At 47.0% G+C, this 19,167-nt stretch overlaps 1 protein-coding gene across 4 annotated transcripts in view; it reads left to right on the forward strand.

Moving 5' to 3' along the window:
- The first annotated feature begins 8,944 nt into the window (after positions 1 to 8,944).
- LOC144730955 (2-(3-amino-3-carboxypropyl)histidine synthase subunit 1-like) overlaps positions 8,945 to 19,167 on the forward strand; it is a 108,988-nt gene continuing 98,765 nt past the window's right edge. For 3 of the 4 annotated variants that reach the window (XR_013587879.1, XM_078611842.1, XM_078611841.1), the window contains exons 1-2: positions 8,945 to 9,089; positions 17,798 to 17,938. Coding sequence is in view for 2 of the 4 variants with exons in the window: in XM_078611842.1 (XP_078467968.1) it covers positions 9,029 to 9,089; positions 17,798 to 17,938 (202 nt within the window). In the remaining 2 variants the exon portion in view is untranslated. Of the gene's footprint in view, positions 9,090 to 17,797; positions 17,939 to 19,167 lie in introns of those variants that run through there. The other variant, XM_078611843.1, reaches the window with a different exon arrangement.

Below are 19,167 nucleotides of genomic sequence, written 5' to 3' on the forward strand. Positions count from 1 at the left end.
TGCACGGAGAAAATGCGGCTCTTTAACATTGAGCAGTTATTACATTTCGTTTAAAGGATACAGTATTTGTGTCGGTAGACGCCTGTGTGGTTAGCGGTGGGGGGGGGCCGGGGGAGGTCAGCGCACCGCACTACGAACGCAGCCATTTGAGTTCGACTCTGGGCCATGTGCTCGCCACTAAGTCCCCCGCACAGGGCTCTGTGGATTTACCGCATTAACACGAATGGAAAAGATAACAGTAACGTGTAAAGAAAACGAGAGAATGTGTCGCACGTATGCGCGTTGCTTCTGTCGCTCAATCGTCCACGATAGAACGCAGCGCACTACTCATCGACAAAAAGTGAAAGAAGTTGGGACAAAACAAAATAAAAGATAGTGCGCTAAGAAGCGGAGACAGATCCCGGCTTGGAATTACACTGAGAGCCAGAAAGAGGAACGCATTGACTGGACAACACACGCAGGCTAAACGCCATCAGGATGCGATCAAGAATAATAGCGGAACGGCAGCCAAGGAATGGAAAGAGTCTTGATCGGACGTCTGCAGAGGAGATGGAGCGACGGAATGAGATAATGTGCGTGTGACAGGTGGATCATTACATCGTATGAACGTGAGAGGAGGCGGCGGACTTGGGGAGGCTTTCGTCCAGCAGTGGATCGTCCATGATTGACAATGATAAAAGTAAATTACTTAATTTCTCAGACATTTAGAACGTACGGTCAAATAAGGCTTCCGGATGACCAACATGGCGTGGGGGAGGCCTTCACCCAGCAGTGAATTGACAAAGAGAGTGTGAATTAGTAGTCTTATTATTTTAATTAGCATCACTGCTGATGTGGCAACAAAAAAATGGGGGTGCATCTTGCATAATGTATAGCGTCGTCATAATTGTCAACGCAATTTTCACCCATCAATCACGTGTTTATTGAGCCCTCTCACATCCTCTCACATTGATCCCCATCTGAAGGCAGCAGCAGCAGTGGACCGAGAGGCAAGTGTTGGGCAGACTACAGCTGGGTGCTCCCTTGAACATTTCCGCGTAAGAAAAAATTCTACTAGATTTTATTTCAAATCGTGTTATCGGCACCCCACCCCACTCCCGCCAATGAGGCGAAGGCCATTTGGGGAGGGGGGTACCCAGCACCACCCATTGTGGAAAAGAAAAAATAGGGGGTGGGGGGCAATTTCCCCCCAGGCCTCACGCAACAATTGGGCCCCCACAAATGGGCCTGGTCTATTTTTTTGTTAAACAACACATGAGGGGGGCCCCCACGTGGCATTCAGAATGAGAATCTTTATTTATACTGGAGGAATCCGATGAGCTACAAAGCTCAATTGTTTCACAGATGTCCAGTAGAGGGCGGGTCAGAAAGTTGCAACAACAAGCAATGCCAAAAAAAACACGATATGATTGCCTCGGACCTCCGATCCCGGGCCTCCCGAAACCACTGGGATTTTTGCACACAGTGTTGGTGTACGGTGTTTTTTTCTGCAATATTTTGCTGTCTTTTCTTGGATTTTCTGTTTGCACTTAGTCACATATTCACTTTAAGATGTTTTTTGTTCATGTTTTTTGTTTGTTGCGGTTGCACCCGATTCAAGAGCCGAATGGCTCACAGGGCTATACCTAACAAGTAAACCCGTAAAAACAAAGTTTTTCACTATAAATCCTTTATATGCGTGGCGGCTAGAGTCTTCTCGTCCTCTGGCTTGAGATGGCTGCCACCTATGGGTTAGATGATTGTCTGCCAGTATTAAGCAATTGGTAATTAAATATTTAATTTGTTTTCCCTAAACAGTGTAAAATTTTGGGAATTTTTTTTCACGAACATGAATTGTCTCGCACAACGAGTCTGTGTGGAAAATGTCAGCTCGATTGGATCACGGGAAGTGGGTTAAAAAACAACCGAAAGATTTGCACGGTCGTAAGCAAGCAAGCAAGCACGCACGCAAGCACGCAAGCAAGCAAGCAAGCGAACTTAATATAAAGGATTTAAAAATATATTCGCCTGTGGAGGACGCGGGGATCGATCCCGCGACCTTTGGCATGGGAAGCAAGGGCGCTACCAACTGCGCTACTCCGCCACAGCCTGTGGAGGGGTTACGCTCTGGGCTCTTACACTCTGACGTTCAGCCAAAGCCATGAATGCGTTCTATTTGAATATATGTAAAATAATTTTTTTTTGCCTAAAAAGTGTAAAATTTTGGGAATTTTTTTTCACGAACAATAATTGTCTGGCACAACGAGTCTGTGTGGAAAATGTCAGCTCGATTGGATCACGGGAAGTGGGTTAAAAAACGACCGAAAGATTTGCACGGTCCTAAGCAAGCAAGCAAGCACGCAAGCAAGCAAGCAAGCACGCGAACTTAATATAAAGGATTTAATAAATGAACTTGAACTTGAACTTGACAGCACCCACACTTTATCCCACGACTCGCAACCAGCCGGATCCCGTGGACCCATTAATACTTCTGGTTGGACAAGAGGCAGTCGATCTTGATTTGAAGCTTTCGTGACTGCAGGAATCAATACTCTTTGGTTCTTTCGGTAAAGTCACGTAGGTAGAAAATTTAAATAAATCCAATAATAATAATAATTATTATTAAAGAGCAAGAGGCTGTCGGTTGAAGGGAAGGCAATTTAAGAAAAGAAAGTCCGGTGTGCTAACCATTTGCACCGCGACCTGGTCCAGCCGGAGCGCGTTCGCCGCTTCTTCTTGTTGTTGCAGAGGTTCACGGTGCGAATTCCAGCGGCCGCCCTGATTAATACTGCGGGTGTAGTCACCGTGACAACCATAATACGCGTCGTCTGCTGAACTCACAGCGGACGTTAGAACCCCGTGCCGTCGTTCGCAAGAGTAGGTGACCCCGTGCCTGTGTCTCAACCAGGCGCACGTTTGAGGCCGAGTCGACCTCGGTTGAGACCCAGGACCTCTTCAGCGTAATTCGAATCGTCGCCGCCGATGTTTGGTGGCCGTGAGCGGCAATCGAACACGTGGAAGGAAGTGCGCTAACCGCCGCGCCACCGCTCCGCAGGTTGACAGACAACGCGCCAGGGACCTTCGAACACTGCGTCAGCTTTACCCCCCCCCAGCACCGCGGATCTTCTACATCGCGCAGGACCTGTACGAACCTTTGGATAATACAAAAAAAAGTGCGCGCGTGGATCAGGCGAGCCGTGGCGCTCGCGGCCGCTGGGCTCGCCGTCGCGTGCTTAAGCCCTCCAAAGGGCGGCGAATGAATAAAAATGATGTATGTGGTGAGACGCGAGAGAAAAGCGTAAGGGGGGAGGGGGGAGAGCAGTGTACAATACCGCAGATGGCACGCACCATTGTTGAATGTAAAAAAAAAGCAAGTAAAACACGCGTGTATGTTTTGTTGGGTAATAGCTGGTTACAGAGGAACTCTGTGAAGGGGCATCAAACCTTGAGTTAAGAGTGGTGTTTTGTAATCATTCCAACCGTCAGGTCTTGCTCGAACTAAAAGCGAGCTTTATCCCCGAGTGTGACTTGTTGCTGGCATGCAACAATACGCGCGCACGGTGTGCGAGAAATAGCCGCGGTAGTTGTATGCTGCAGTACGCTGAACTTCTTTCGCACCGCACGTAGCCAACCGTGCAAAATCGGAGGTGCGGGGAAGGGCTACAAACTTAACGGAATACAACGAATTGCGTCGTAGTCCGGCATACAACTCGTGAAAGTTGCCCATCTGTCTCGCTCTCTCCCTCTGGGTTACGTTCTCGGGGTGATCGACCGTTCACTGCGGTACCCCCCCCCCACAGTTGTGGAACTTTCCACTCGTGCCCCCCACGCCAAGCGCCCCCCCCCCACGCTTGTAAAACTTTCCACTCGTGCCCCCTACGCCAACCGCCCCCCACGCTTGTGGAACTTTCCACTCGTGCCCCCCACACCAACCGCCACCCACACTTGTGGAACTTTCTACTCGTGCCCCCCACATCAACCGCCCCACCCCACGCTTGTGGAACTTTCCACTCGTGCCCCCCACACCAACCGCCACCCACACTTGTGGAACTTTCCACTCGTGCCCCCCACACTAACCGCCACCCACACTTGTGGAACTTTCCACTCGTGCCCCCCACACTAACCGCCACCCACACTTGTGGAACTTTCCACTCGTGCCCCCCACATCAACCGCCCCCCCCCCACGCTTGTGGAACTTTCCACTCGTGCCTCTCACACTAACCGCCACCCACACTTGTGGAACTTTCCACTCGTGCCCCCCACACTAACCGCCACCCACACTTGTGGAACTTTCCACTCGTGCCCCCCACACCAACCGCCACCCACACTTGTGGAGCTTTCCACTCGTGCCCCCCACATCAACCGCCCCCCCCACGCTTGTGGAACTTTCCACTCGTGCCCCCCCACACCAACCGCCACCCACACTTGTGGAACTTTCCACTCGTGCCCCCCCACACCAACCGCCACCCACACTTGTGGAACTTTCCACTCGTGCCCCCCACACTAACCGCCACCCACACTTGTGGAACTTTCCACTCGTGCCCCCCCACACCAACCGCCACCCACACTTGTGGAACTTTCCACACGTGCCCCCCACGCCTACCGCCCCCCACGGTTGTGGAACTTTCCACACGTGCCCCCCACACCAACCGCCCCCCCCACGCTTGTGGAACTTTCCACTCGTGCCCCCCACGCCAACCGCCCCCCCCCACGCTTGTGGAACTTTCCACTCGTGCCCCCCACGCCAATCGAACCCCACCCCCCCACGCTTCTGGAACTCCCCACTGCTAGAGATCAGGCTCTCGGACAGTGTTGATGTCTTTAATTTCCGACTAAAAAGCTCCGTTGAAATGAAGTTCATCCTCATTAGTTGGAAGCCCTCCTTGGCTCTTATTCTTCCGCGCGGTTATTCCTGTTCCCTTTTCATCCATGACGCCTTGAGACGTTATTTGAAAGGCGCCTAATGAGTGAAAATCATTAGTATTACTTATGCTGTTTGATCGCTTCAGCCATTGGGCCAAAATTATCGGTACCACCAAGCCAAGGATGGCACATGCTTACAATCATTACCTTGAAATATTGTATCTTTCTACGACACTGTTTGATAGCAAGGTGACTGCGGTAGCTTTTTATGAATATAGTTTTGTCAATGAATGGTATTGTCACAGTAAACATGGAAACATTGCGACAACGTTAGCGTATTTTTGGAACCTTTGGCCCAAAGTTCGTCCAATGTTGGGCCCAACGTTCAATATTTACTGGGGTATGTATGTTTGATAGAGAAAATCGTTTCGGGAAAAAATGTGATATGAAACATCGACGGAATATAAAATACATAGGCAGAACATATTTTTTTAAAATGCACTATATACGATAATCTTTCTGCTGATGGGTGGACAATGCCCATGGTGGACACTGCCCATGTTTGACACCTGAGGTAGCATTTGCCACCTCAGGTGGGACCAACCAACCCCCTTGGCTCTGAGGCAGGTTGACGTCTCAAGCACAGCGGGGAACGGGGTTGTGCAAAGGTACCCTTGTAGTAACCCGGGTCGATTTGCCATGCACGTCACACGTTTATATATATGCAGCGGGGGGGAGGGGGGGCACCAGATGCATCCGTGCAGTGATTTGAGTGATTGCTGGTGATATCACCGACGTGGCACAAGACGGAAATGCATTGAAGCAACAAATATGATATTCTTGGTTCTTTCGGTAAAGTCACGTAGAAGGGAAATAAAAAAATAAAAAACAATACAAATTCTCACGACGTTTCGAAAGAAAATTTTCTTGCTGTGGATTTCACACCTGATGATGATTGCTTGTGATGCAGTCGAAACGTCGTGAGAATTTTTATTGTTTTATATTATTTTATTTCCCTTCTACGTGACTTTACCGAAAGAACCAATAACATGAATCCCTGCAGTCACGAAAGCTTTAAATCAAAATTCAACAAATATGAGTGATCGCTTGTGCCAGGGTAAGTGCGTGTGGCTGGTGGAAGAAGACAGTAAACGGTAACCGGTTAATGGTTTAACAGAAACAGCTGAGTGGTCTGCAAGAAGCCTGGTGCCAACTATGAATAATGCACGCCTCTTTTGTGGCCTGCTGATATTGGGGCTATTTGCATATCGATAAAAAAAACTACAGAAACAAATGAGTGCTCACACGTCAAGTTCAAGTTTCAATTTCGACCAGGTGAGAATTTGAAGAGACCAGAGGTAAATTCTCAAACTGCCAGAGTGACCCGGGTCACCAAAAATGACACCGGCACAAAAATCAAGTAGAAATGCATCGAAGCAAATTAGAAATCAGAGCAAAAAAAATGTGAAATCGAAACGAAAAATTACTGCGTTAGGGGATTAATCAAACCGCGTACGTTACCTGTTCTGATGGAGCCGAAACATTGACATTGAGAGGGAACATTTAATAATAATAGCTGCGTGCCACAGGCTTGATGGATTGCTCTTGGCAATACAATCTGGCAACACAGCATTGTTTAATAGGTCTCAGTCTGCTGATGAGACTCACACGGTTGAAACAAGAACCAGACGGTCTTTTTTCACTTCATTTTAACTTCGTATTATACATGGAACGATGTTGCCCTGGATGAAGGTCTCCTCACACCGTGTCGGTCATGGGGGGTTGTTTGACCATACTTCACCACGATGGTCAGTGCAGGTTGCCACAAAGAGAGAGCCAATGGACCTATTCAGATATCGCTCGCCATTCATGTTAGCCGTGACCTGGAATAAAGCTGGTTCGTTTGCCAGCGTCAGAGTCAACATTTGCCAAATTCGAAAATTACCCGCAGGCTACCCGGTTAGGTTTGCACACACACATAGCAGCAATCATCATTGCCCCCTACTGGTCAGACTAATGCCCCAGGTCAATCTTGCAAATGAGACTTTTCCCTGGTCTCCTGAGTTCTCAACTGGTTAAACGAAACAAACTTGAAACCTCTGCTCAGATTGCATAGTTTTGTTGTTGTTGTTGCTGCTGCAAAGTCATCACGCAACCTTCAAGGTCTGCTCTTGCAGTATCCCCACCATCTGGCTTGCGGTCTTCTCCTTGGCTGCTGACCTCTGAGTGCTCACTCCGGTGCCTGCTATACACAGTTTAAATTTTAATGTGCGAAGCGAGGTGATGTGATTTCGTTTAAGAGGGTGTAGCTGTGTGTGCGTGCGTGCGTACGTGTGTGTTAGCGGGGGAGCGGGTATCGCATCGGTTAACGCGCTGTGCTACGAACCCTGCCACCCGAGTTCGATTCCCGCTCACCAACACCCAGTGACGGTTATCTGAACCGGTCCTGGGCCTCCCCCTAGGTCGACTCAGCCACAAATGAGTACCTGGTGCGGTGTGTAAACAGCGGCACTAGGGAGACAAAGGCGGCCTGTCGTGGTGTTGGCCACCCACCCCCTCGTGTGCCGTGCCGGCCTTCATAGGTGCTCGCTAACAGCACTTGCCCCAACAGTATGTTAAGGCTATACGGGGGATCTTTGTCTTTTTTCTGTGTTATCCACTCCACGTCTCTCTTGCCTCACCGTCTGTATGCCTTGAAGGACTAATATACAAACAACTTCACCTATTTACATGTTTTTAATTCTCATTGTTATTTACGAATGTGTTGAGTATATTCACATACATATATCCATATGAAATAGCAAAGTTCAATAAGATAAAGGTGCGGCCCTGAAATCGCTTGCTCATGCCACTGCTGGCAGAAGGGCGTCCTCAGCAATATGGGATTATTGACCTGCTCTTCCTTGCTAGCCAGAGCTCTTAATCATTGTAAACCACTTAAGCCAACGTCTTCATACTATTTTTTAAAAATATTTATTGCTTAACTCCAAATCGCTCAGCTCCGCCATGCACCCCTTTTCGTTCTCACGACTAAGGGAAATCTGTTAAGTAAAACATATCACCTCAAGTAACCTAGACAATGACACGTTAAGAAAGTGAAGTAAATAAATACACATGTATTGTTTTTCCATCTTAATAGTGTACATTTAAAACATAGTAAATCACTCAAGTAAAAGTAATCTTCAAGTTTATCAGCGAAATCAATTTAAACTAAGGGCAATCACCGAGGTAAAAATGTCCCTTTCACGTAAATTGCCTTCAACTTTCAATGCAATTTAAGAAAAATAACTTACGACAAAAAATATACCCTCATAGCGTCCAATCTAAAAATCCTAACTCATTGTTAAACTTCGGGGAATCACTACGGGGCCCTCCACAAATGACGTCCCGCACCTGGAGGAGGGGGGGGGGGTCAGACATTTGTGACGATGTGTGACGAGAGGGGGGGGGGGGGTTGAGAAATGTGACGTCACATCAAAATGCGCAACTTTAAATAAATATAGACAACACGTTCTACTTAATTAAATTTTTTTTTTTATAAATGTTTCCTCCTACAACATCAGAGTGCAGCGCCACATTAAATACGCACTACAATGACAATAGTTTAAAGCGATTTGAAGCATGACATTTTTTTTGGGGGGGGGGGCAGAGCTTTGTGACGTCATATTTGAGGGGGGGGTCTGACTTTTTGTGACGCCGTGTGACGAAGGGGGGGGGGGTCAAAAATCGTCCAAAATCTCGTGACGTCATTTATGGACGGCCCCTAAGGACAATCACTGATGTAAAAATGTCCCTTTCACGTAAATTGCCTTTAATTTTAATGCAATTTAAGAAAAATTATTCAAGACAAAAAAAAATCAACCTCATAAGCGTCCAATCTAAAAAGTCCTAACTCATTGTGAAACTTCGGGGAATCACTTACGCCAAATTATAACACTTAACTTAACCTTATCCATTTGCGATGCAAATCACTTAACCTGGAGTTCCAGCTCCATCGTAAACTTAACGGAACCGCTAAGGATCAAGTAGGCGAGTGCAATTGCAATCGATTACCGATAACCGACTCATCGGCGATCGACTGAACGTGCCAAAAGCAATCGCGCTCCGTCCGCTCGATTGCTCTGGCCTCCAATCTCCCTCTTGCGCAACAACATCCACCCACGCGTGTTACAATCGTCACGGTGCCATGTCGCTCTCAGTCGTTGCGGCAAAAACTTCGCCGGCGTCGGCCACCGCCGCCGCCAAAGGTAACAAAACCTCAGTGGGCCACCACAGCGAAGGGCAACCACGGACGACGGCCAAATCCGTTGCTCGTCCACGCGACCTTTGCGGTTCAGGAGCGGCGTTCGAAGTTGTAGGCCTCGATGCAGCCTACGGGCTTGCTTGGAACCCGCGCCGGGGTTGGTGGTGGCAGCGTCGGCCTGTAGGTGGCAGACGGAGCCGCACGCGGACCCTTTCGGGGGGGGGGGGGGGGCGGTTGGGGTTTGCCTTCGCTAATTTACTGTTGTTGTTCAAGATGTAGTTGGCATTTCTAGGTTTAAGAAATATTAACGCGTGCTGCATGGCACCGGTACGCAACATTACATGCCTCCCGCATACAACATACACATAACACACGTGTGTGTGTGAAGAACGCACTTTTTTTTTTAATACAACCATGCACACATCCGGCAACGGCGAGCATGTGCACGCTGCAAGACGCGTAATGTACAACTGTACAAACCAGTGGCCGGTTCAATCGATATTATGCAAATAGATGGCAATTTAAAACCGGTCCGTATGTTTTGGGGGGTTTAAGTTGTGACATGCAGGCTCTCCAACTCTTTTTGTCCACTGTATCCCTCTTAGCGTCTCTGTGTATGTGCTATTTAGGAGAAGCGCCATTGCCCGAAACGTCGTCTTCTTTTCAATGCAACGGTGTGATTGACGAATGTGTGGAGTTATTTATTCACACTGCGTGTCTGCCAACGCAAACAGCATTACCAAATTATTGGTTCAGAGAGAGAGAGATGGGATTTAACCCCGAAACACGAGCACACTGCTTTCTGACTGTTATGCATCTTGTAGATATGCTCCTAAGCTGTGTGACCATGCCTGTTTGACACGAATTTATAAAAAAAACTTCGTAAAAAAAAGCCGCTAAAGTCACACGATTAATTATTTAAAAGTCTCCGATAGGGGCTCGCTTGACCAGAAGCTTGGCATTTAAACAGCTGTTAAAGAGCTGCGTAGCCTAATGGCCTCACCGGCTGAATTAAAGAGTCTGAGTTTGCCTTTGGCTGTTTGTTTTTGAGATCATAGGCCTGTTAAATACACAAGCCAAAAAATTGTGGAAATAATGAACCATCATATAACTTTTCATATAATACAGTATTACATCATGGGACCTCCTTTGCCAGTACCAAAATATGAGAATATGTTTCTCCCTTTTTTCTGGCAACAAAACAGGTGTTAAGATAATAATAGGGTTTTCCCCCTTTTTTCTGGCAACAAAACTGAAACCTTTTTACGAGGAATCATGTCTGCATTAACCACAATACTTGTGGTCAAAATGCAAACAAAAAACACACTGATAATATATGCATTGTCTTTGAAACTGATTGGTCCACACCAGAGACAGCTTTCTTTTGAGCCTCGTCTCAAACGGTGTTAGACCAGAGGACGCCAAAAGGTGTACAGCACAAAGACAATGCACTATCAGAGTAATGAGACCACAAATATTCGTGGTTAATGCAGACATGATTCCTTGTAAAAGGTTTTAGTTTGGTGTTTTACAACTTAACACCTGTTATGTTGCCAGAAATAAGGGGAAAACTTATTCTCATATTCCATTCTCATAGTATTACAACTGTAATTTTGGTATGGTTCCAAATATTTTTTTTTGCTGTAATAAGTGCTCATGATATTAGAGTTTAATAATTTATCACATGGATGATAACATTTCATTTTAGATAAATAAGAAATTTGAGTGGTGGCGTAGTGGTTCGTTCGCTTTTTGGCTAACGGCAATCATCAGTGGCGAATGATATCCTGAACTGTCTGTGTGCACCCCTATCACCCACCCGCACTGACCATCGTAGTGAAGTATGGTCAAACCGCATGGCCAACACGGCATAGTGGGGGGGGGGGGAAGGCCTCTAATCCAGCATTGGACGAAGCCTGTTGTTTAGATTGCATAAAATAAACTGACAAAAGTCAGTGTCTACACTCTATATATTTTTTTACGTTTAAATCACCCGTCTGCACTTTGGTCTTTAATACCATGTTTAACAGCTGCGTTAGTTTCAGCGGCCAAACCTCTGGACTGTCTTGTTTCGATTGTCTGAGTCTCATCAGCAGATCTACGCGCCTGTTAAACAAATGCTGCAGTGTTGCCAGACATTTACTGTCAAGACCTAACAGCCAGAGCCGTGTCGCCCGTCTGCACCAAACAGCAGTGTTGCACAAAAACTCATTATGCACTGTCATGGGGGATGGATCATGGGGGACTTGTACATCAATAAATGTATCACACTCAAGACTAGCGCATTTACATGTACTTACATATTTGAATTAATGCATTAAGTACATTTAGTATGCAGTGATTAAGAACAAGAAAATATTTCATTATTCATTAAAGTGGAGTGCTTTCTCCTACTTCAAATTGGAATGAAAATGTGACTGCATCCCAAGGCACTGTACAAAAACAAGGGATATATATTTTTTAATATAGGGGAAATCGAGGCAGCCATAAGCAGAGAAGAACAGGGAGGTCTTGGGCCTGGACTTAAGTCATCAGTACGGATGTTTGTGGGAAGGTATTGACAGGCAATGGGGGTAGCAGAGGAGGATGCATGACCTCCCACTGAGCCAAGGTTGACACGGTAGACGTCGACAGGAATCCTTGGTTGCTGAAGTGGAAAGGGAATGGAGGGGAGTCGAGTGAGATGAGAGGAGGGGAGAGTGTGTGGACGGGAGTGCGATGAGATGGGAGAGTTTGGCAGGGACTAGTCGGTAGAGGAACGTGGAGACTGGGAGCATTGCCACTGTGCACGAACTCGGGTTGCGCAACCGATCTTCGTGACATTTATGCCAAGGTGAGATGGCATTGCAAACCGGTGATCTTTCTGCAAGGGTGAATGCGGGACACACACGGCTGTTGTCAGTACAGTGCTGCCTTAGTTAAGTGCATCCGCTGCGTTACATCATCGTCCCCTTCATTAACCTGGCATTTACAAGCCAATATGAGTTTCGTATGTAGAACTTATTTCGCACCGTACGTAGCCAACCAGGTGCCCCTTGCAAAAACAAGCAATGGGTGGCACTTATCTCTATAGCTGGCCATAAGGCTGTGATTGAAATTCCATTTTCCCCGAGTAGGGTGCCAGCGTCTCTCTATTACCGCTTTCCCACTGGCACATCGAAACCAAGCCAGCACGGGGCCCTCGTGGTGCGGGTGGTTTTCCACTGGATATATACAAAGTCAAGCCGTAACCACACCATGCTACACTAGCCTCACACTACATCTGCATTTGGCTTGGGTGGCAAGCAGGGCCATGGGCTTGGTTAATGATGCGGTCATTGCCCATGATGTCAGTCAGTCCAGCTCAGACTGCGTTACCGCACAATCTGCATACGACAGAACTGTGTTTATTACACATGATGTCAGTGCACTGCTGCTCTCGTGCGTCGGGTACTGCAGTGGATAAACGAAACAAATTTTTTTTAATTTTACCAGGGAAGTTCCACTGAGCTATACAGTTCTTTTTCAGAAAGGATCCGGCCACAAATGATAGCTCAGCGAAGTGGCTTATAACGTGAAAATGTATAGCAGCCAAATACTCTAAATTCATGCTTACAAATGTGGAGGGAAAACCCGGAGGACCCGGAGAAAAATCCACGCGACCACGGGGAGAACATGCAAACTCCAAATATACAGGCGTCAGGGTTGGGATTGAACCCACGACCTCCTGTATACCAGGCAAGGGAGTTAACATCCCACCACTGCAGCACCACAATCTGGCACCTCCTAAGCCGCGCTGGTCTCCCTCAACACGGCCCTGGTGCAGCTCGGTTGTCGAGTGGAAAAGAAGTGTCAAGGATGACCGCTATCGAATCGGCTTTCGTGTGTAATCTTTAAAAGGAGGTAACGCAATACAATTTTGGGCTGTTGGTCAATACGGTTGGTCAGTGGAGCGCTACGTAAGCGCCGCTTGCGTTTGGCTCCGACGCCTCACTGGGCAGATCTTCTTGGGAAGCGTAATGAGATCACGGTGCGCACCTGCGTGCAAACGCAGCATAAACAGCGTCCATTGCCATCACCAATTACCATCCCGCTGCCTCCAAAGAAACGTTGAAATGCTTTTGACACTTAGTGTTCAGTGTGTGTGTGTGTTTCAAAGAGATGCCAGCTGGGTTTGACTGAAAGGAAATATACATGTACGTTGGGGCTTGAGTGATGGAATCTAGGTGGAACGCTACGTGATAATGATTGAGGAAAAGTAACACAACGGGGTTTAGGGTACCGTAGGATTAGTTGATTATTGTATCGGTAGAATAGGATTAATTGAAAGAAAGCTATTTGAAATGAGGAACATATGTACGATGTAAGATCAATATATGCACAGCACTGCATATTCCGTTGGGGATTGCTGTGGCGCAGTGGTTAACGCACTGTGCTGTGGACCCGGTGACCCGTGTTTAATTCCCGGCGATGGTGAGTGTTGTCTGCACAAGTCCTGGGCCCCGCCTATCACTAACCCGCACTGACCAGATTGGTTAAGTACGGTCAGATAACCCTTACGGCTGACAGTGTGGGCAGCCCTTCCTCCAGCGGCGAATCGACAAAAGGCTGTCGACTCGGCATTTTTATATTACATACAGTACCGTTTATTAATAAATGCAAAAGGTAAAGGTGCAGCCCTGCAATAGCTTTCTGACGCCAATGCTGGCACACTCTTTGTCTGCCACTGCTGGCCCGGATGTCTTGGAAGAGATGTGGGAATGTCCTCACACTTTACCCCCTCCAGACATGCGCGACCTGCCGATCGAAGACTAACTTGGGGTCCCCATTTATAGTGCTGGGGGGTGGCAATAGGCGGGTGGTGGGGGATTTCATAATCTTTGCACCGTAATTTCAACCGGCAGCACACCGAGGGAGTTTTAAGCGTAGCCGTCACAGATAATGACTTGTGACATTTTTTGACACCCAAACAGCCTGCTCAGCCTCTGTGCTGGAAGTCTTGAATTAAAGTAAAACATCTTCAAGGAAGCCAAACTCTTGCGAGGCTTTTGTGGATAAACAAAGGGGCATTTTGTATTAAAACTATGACAAAGTTGGCCGCAGACTGCAATGGATTGGTGTTTCAGTTCCGTGAAGACTTTGACGAAACAACTTAATGGAGATGCTGTCAGAAAACACCACGGAGACTTTTCCCTCTAAGTGGCCTTCTTCATCCTCTGTACGTGACCTTTTTGGCCCTTGCTTTTCTGCTGATCAATCGATATGCTGCTGATGTGTTTTGCTGCTTCCTTTGCGGGGGTTTCTCCCGTGCACTTTGTTGTGGTTAAACCCTACTTTTACCGTGAAGGCGGACCGTGCTGTTTTTCATTTGGCGAGCTGCTTCGGTCAAAACAACCACGTTCACTCAGTAATAAAAACGCAAAGTGATTTCCTGCTCATAAATGAGCATCGAGGGGATGCTCTCTTTTACTGTTTTACATCCCCGAGCCTGGAAATTCTACAGTCCTGTGGCGGTCACTTGTCTCTCGATATAGAGGAGTGATTCTTAACCTTTACTTTTATTTTATTATGTTTTGTTATTTACTATTTTATTATTTCCCTTCTGCGTGACTTTACCGAAAGAACCAAGAAGACTTTACTGCAGCCCTGCACACCTTGGGTTCTCAATCATGATTCGATGTATAATGTTAATAAATAGTAGGTTTGATAAAAAGAAAGTATTCGTGCTTACGTGCCCGTGCTTAATTTGTGTTTTCGATGATTTACCTTATTTAAAAAATACTTGGCATGTCTCGCACCCCAGAAAGGGTATCCCGCACCCCCAGGGTGTGCGTGCACCCCAGATTAAGAACCACTGGTGTAGAGCAACCGATGTTGAATTCCTCAAAAAGTGGCGGTGTTACATTTGATCCACCACGCAGGGATGATGGGCCGAGTCAGCTGCCCAACTGGAAGTTGAGCTGGCAACCTTCCACTCGCGAGCTGCTTGCAGAGACACGTGGCATGCGTTACTTAGTTTTGAAACTGCATCGCATCATTATTCCAAACTTAATGGCACAGACACTGAGAGCCATTGATTATTCCGTGTTCTGTTTCACATGCTTATCCGTTAGTCTGCAGAGTGTGTATTTTTTTTAATTTGCTTTCTGTCTAATAATAATTAATATATTTCACATGTAGTTCCCAGGGATATCTTTGTTTTCGATACTCAATAAAGTCAAATTAGATTACATTATTGCATAAGCGCCGTTATGTCTTGCTCACAAAGTGTTGGAGGAAAAAAAACCCAGCCTCAGCCTGGAGGTTTTCATAAATAGCAAAATGTCATTTTTGAAGAGGCAATATACATTGCCATGCAATCCCGCCGTCTCGCTTGTTCGCCACCTTTGCGAAATATTTAAAAGGAGCAAGCGGCCAGCCTCTTAAGAATGCGCACGGTGAGACGTGCTTGCGCGAAATCCACAGGAATAATTCATTGGGGGGTAGGGGTGTGGAGGGTGTTGGGGGGGGCGTGGTGAGGGTGTGGGGGGCGGCGTGGTGAGGGTGTGGGGGGTGGTGAGGGTGTGGGGGGGTTTGGGGGGGCAGTCACATCGCTGATTTGCTCGGCGTTTCTACGTCGACCGTGCAATTTGTTAAAAATAAAAATGGAAAAACGACACCGCTGGCGCTGCCCCACTCCACGTCCAGCCAATCTCGAGAAAACTGCCACCGGGGGACCCGGTGCAGAATGAAGTCAAACTGATAAATTGTCCCATCATCACAAAACCCTGAAAGTGCATCCAATAAACAAGTATTTATTTTCTTCCCAGCACACTGCATTGTTTACAAGTATCGCATTGCTTGATGGGACTTTGGGGATAAATCACGCCGGTGCTTATTTATTAAAGATCTTTATACGGGGCGGCTCCATTTAGCAGATGTCAGCGAGTTTACAAGAAACACGGTTGTGGGTTTTTGTTCAGCGGAACCCCGGAGGGCACTGAAGTGGAATATGACTCTCGCGGTGTATAAATCGGCAAAATTGCCGTACGCCAGTAGCAATACTGATTGCCGTATAATGATCCGGTTAATGTAAACATGTCCACTTGCATAGATATTTTTTGTAGTTGCAATGAGCGTGCAATGCTCGTACCAATTTGTACTTGAGTTAAAGCTTCCGGGCCCCTTTACCCGCCCTCCCTCCGTTTTGCATTAAGCGGCTCCTTATTAATTCCTCGCTTTGAAGTCGCGTTTGGATTCGCGCCCGCGGTGCTTTGTGTTAACCCACCAGTCGTCGCGCTCGCTCACCGTGGCACTGTCTTGCCCATCACGTCCAATTGGGGAGTATAGAGCAAACATATTTTTCATACAATAATAGTTAAAATAACAATTTTCTGCATCGTCCTCATCAGCCGTGATCAATCCTCCTGCCGGTTGGAGGCCTCCCCGTGCCGTCGCCGTCGCTTTTGGGCGCACCAAGTGACATTCCATCGAGCTCCCGCACACGGGCTTGATGTCCACTCCATCTCCGGGGCGGACGTAACTCCTGGGCTTATTCAGCTCCTTTAGCTGCCACACTCTCTGTTTAGTCTCGACCACTGGCCTTCCTCCATTCTCGCGACGTGTCCTGTCAAAGCCTGCCTACTTTTGTTATCAGTTAACGCAATAAGCCACCTCATTGGGCTATCATTTGTGGCCAGCTCGGTTCTGAAAAAGAGCTATACAGCTTAGTGGACGTTACCTGGTCAAATGAAAATAGTTTAGTTGAAAATGATGTCCTTAACTCAGGTTTGTTCTCGACTCCATGTGTTTACTAGCCTAGGCTATCATCGGTTGTCAGTGATATCTGAACCTGTCTTGGGCTGTCACCCCTTTCACCAATCCTTCCTGACCAGCGTGGTGAAGTATGGTCAAACAACCCGCTATTACTAACATGGTATTGGGGGGGGGGCCCTTCCCTTGCAGTTCATTGACAAAGGACTCCATTATTTTCTAAAATGATCGAACAGAGAATGTAGAGAAGGCACAAACACACGCCTACATTTCCTATGCATGCCTAATTGTTGGAGCTTTTAACAAATCATTGGGTATAATGAATGGGCCAATGCATTGCACCATATTGCCTTGTGCCAGACCGGTCGGGAGAAGATATATGTGTATGTCAATAATTACAGTTGTTTTGCAGGACGTGCTGATTTTTAAAATCCTTTATATTAAGTTCGCTTGCTTGCTTAGGACCGTGCAAATATTTCGGTCGTTTTTTAACCCACTTCCCGTGATCCAATCGAGCTGACATTTTCCACACAGACTCATTGTGCGTGACAATTAATTTTCGTGAAAAATGTTTTCCAAAATTTTACACTTTTTAGGACAAAAATATTATATTTAATTACCAATTGCTTAATGGTGCAATGCAATCATCTGACCCATAGGTGGCAGCCATCTCAAGCCAGAGGACGAGATGACTCTAGCCGCCACGCATATAAAGGATTTATAGTGAAAAACTTTGTTTTTACGGGTTATACTTATACACTGTAATGATGCATTGTTGAGCACCATGCACACGCCCGGGTAACTGTGTGCTTTGGGGGGAACAAGTGGTGCAATGGGACAGCCTGACGTGGTGCCGGCCACACCGTCACGCTCGTCGTGTGCCGTGCCAGCCATGATAATAGGTGCTCGCTAACAGAATTGTCCTTGCTAAAGGTTGCGCGGTGGGGCTGGTTGTGATCGTTGTCTTTTATTGTGCCTCAGGCAGGCGGGTAATCCACCAGGTGCCCTTGGAGATACTTGAAGATCCACTGCTCCAGCAAGCTGTCGCCACCCTGCCAGGCAACTATAATTTTGAGATTTACAAAACCATCTGGAGGATAAGGCAGGCCGGATTCAGGCGAGGTACAGTAACATCACACTGCAGTGCATCTCACTCCGAGCATAAAAATTACGATTATTATTATTATTGCTGTAATGTTATTTTAAAACATTTTTGTTGAAGATTACCGCCTGTTGGTTTGCCCATTTTCGAGTTGTAAAAAAAAACGTTAACCGTGTAAAATTGCGACGGTGTTTAATTTCCGCCGTGCGTGCAATTATAGTTTATCTTTATTTGCTTTTTCGTTCCGCTGCTGTCTCCGACGGTAATGTGCTTTATGGCTCGGCGTTTTGAAAGGTGTCACGCTTAATTAGTTTATTGCTGTCAGCCAGGCCCGACTGAAGGCTGTAACAAGTGTGCAAAACACCGCTTGCTCCGGTGATTTATCGTACACGACAGGGGTGAAGGAAGCCTATATTTATATATATAAAAAAATGAGCATTTTGCAAACATTGCTCTCTTTTTTTCGCCAGCGAAATTAAAGCTTCCTCCAGCACCTCCGATTTGCGCGCCTCACCGGGCGCGAGGAAAGGCCCAATGCTTACTTTGTCCCACCGTACAAATTTATTTTTGTCCCTTGGCTGCGCACTTTTTAGCTAAGCCCGTCGGCCCGTTAAACTATCCAAGAGGCACACCGCGCCTGAGACAGCACACGCGTATTCTCCTGAATTTCAAACCAGGAGTTTGGGGGGGGGGGTGCATCTTATAATCTGGAGAATGCAGATTATTCCGGAAGACGGTTTTTTTTCAATCTTGTTATGAATCCTCTTCCGGAAGAGACTTCTTCCTCAGCGGTACATTGCCAGCCGGAGGACAGAAGATACCACCAACCGCTCAGAATCATCTCACGGAAGACATCGCTTCCGCCGTTCTAAACTTGCTCCACGGTCATACACGTCGTTCCGGAAGACGTGTTTTGATATCTTTTAATCTGTAAATGGTTAGAATGCTCTTCCAGAAGACATCTTTTCCCTGTTTAAGGGCAGCGTCTTCCGGAAGCCTGCCCTTCGTTGTACCTTATTTTCACGATTATGAAACACACTTTAATTAAAAATTACCCAAAAGTTTGGCGTGCGTCTTCTACTCCTTAGAATACGGTGTAACGGCTGAGTAATGTGTACATTGCATGGCAATGATGAAAGGATTGTGTACCACGTGCACATTAGCGGGCCCTTGTTGTTGACGCAAACAACCCGTGTAGTTTCTAGCGTGGAGCTGTCGATCGCCTGATGCTGAACAGTCTGGCGTGTGT

The sequence above is a fragment of the Lampetra planeri genome, chromosome 37, assembly GCF_965212315.1.
Source record: "Lampetra planeri chromosome 37, kcLamPlan1.2.h2, whole genome shotgun sequence".
Taxonomy (NCBI): Eukaryota; Metazoa; Chordata; class Hyperoartia; order Petromyzontiformes; family Petromyzontidae; genus Lampetra; species Lampetra planeri.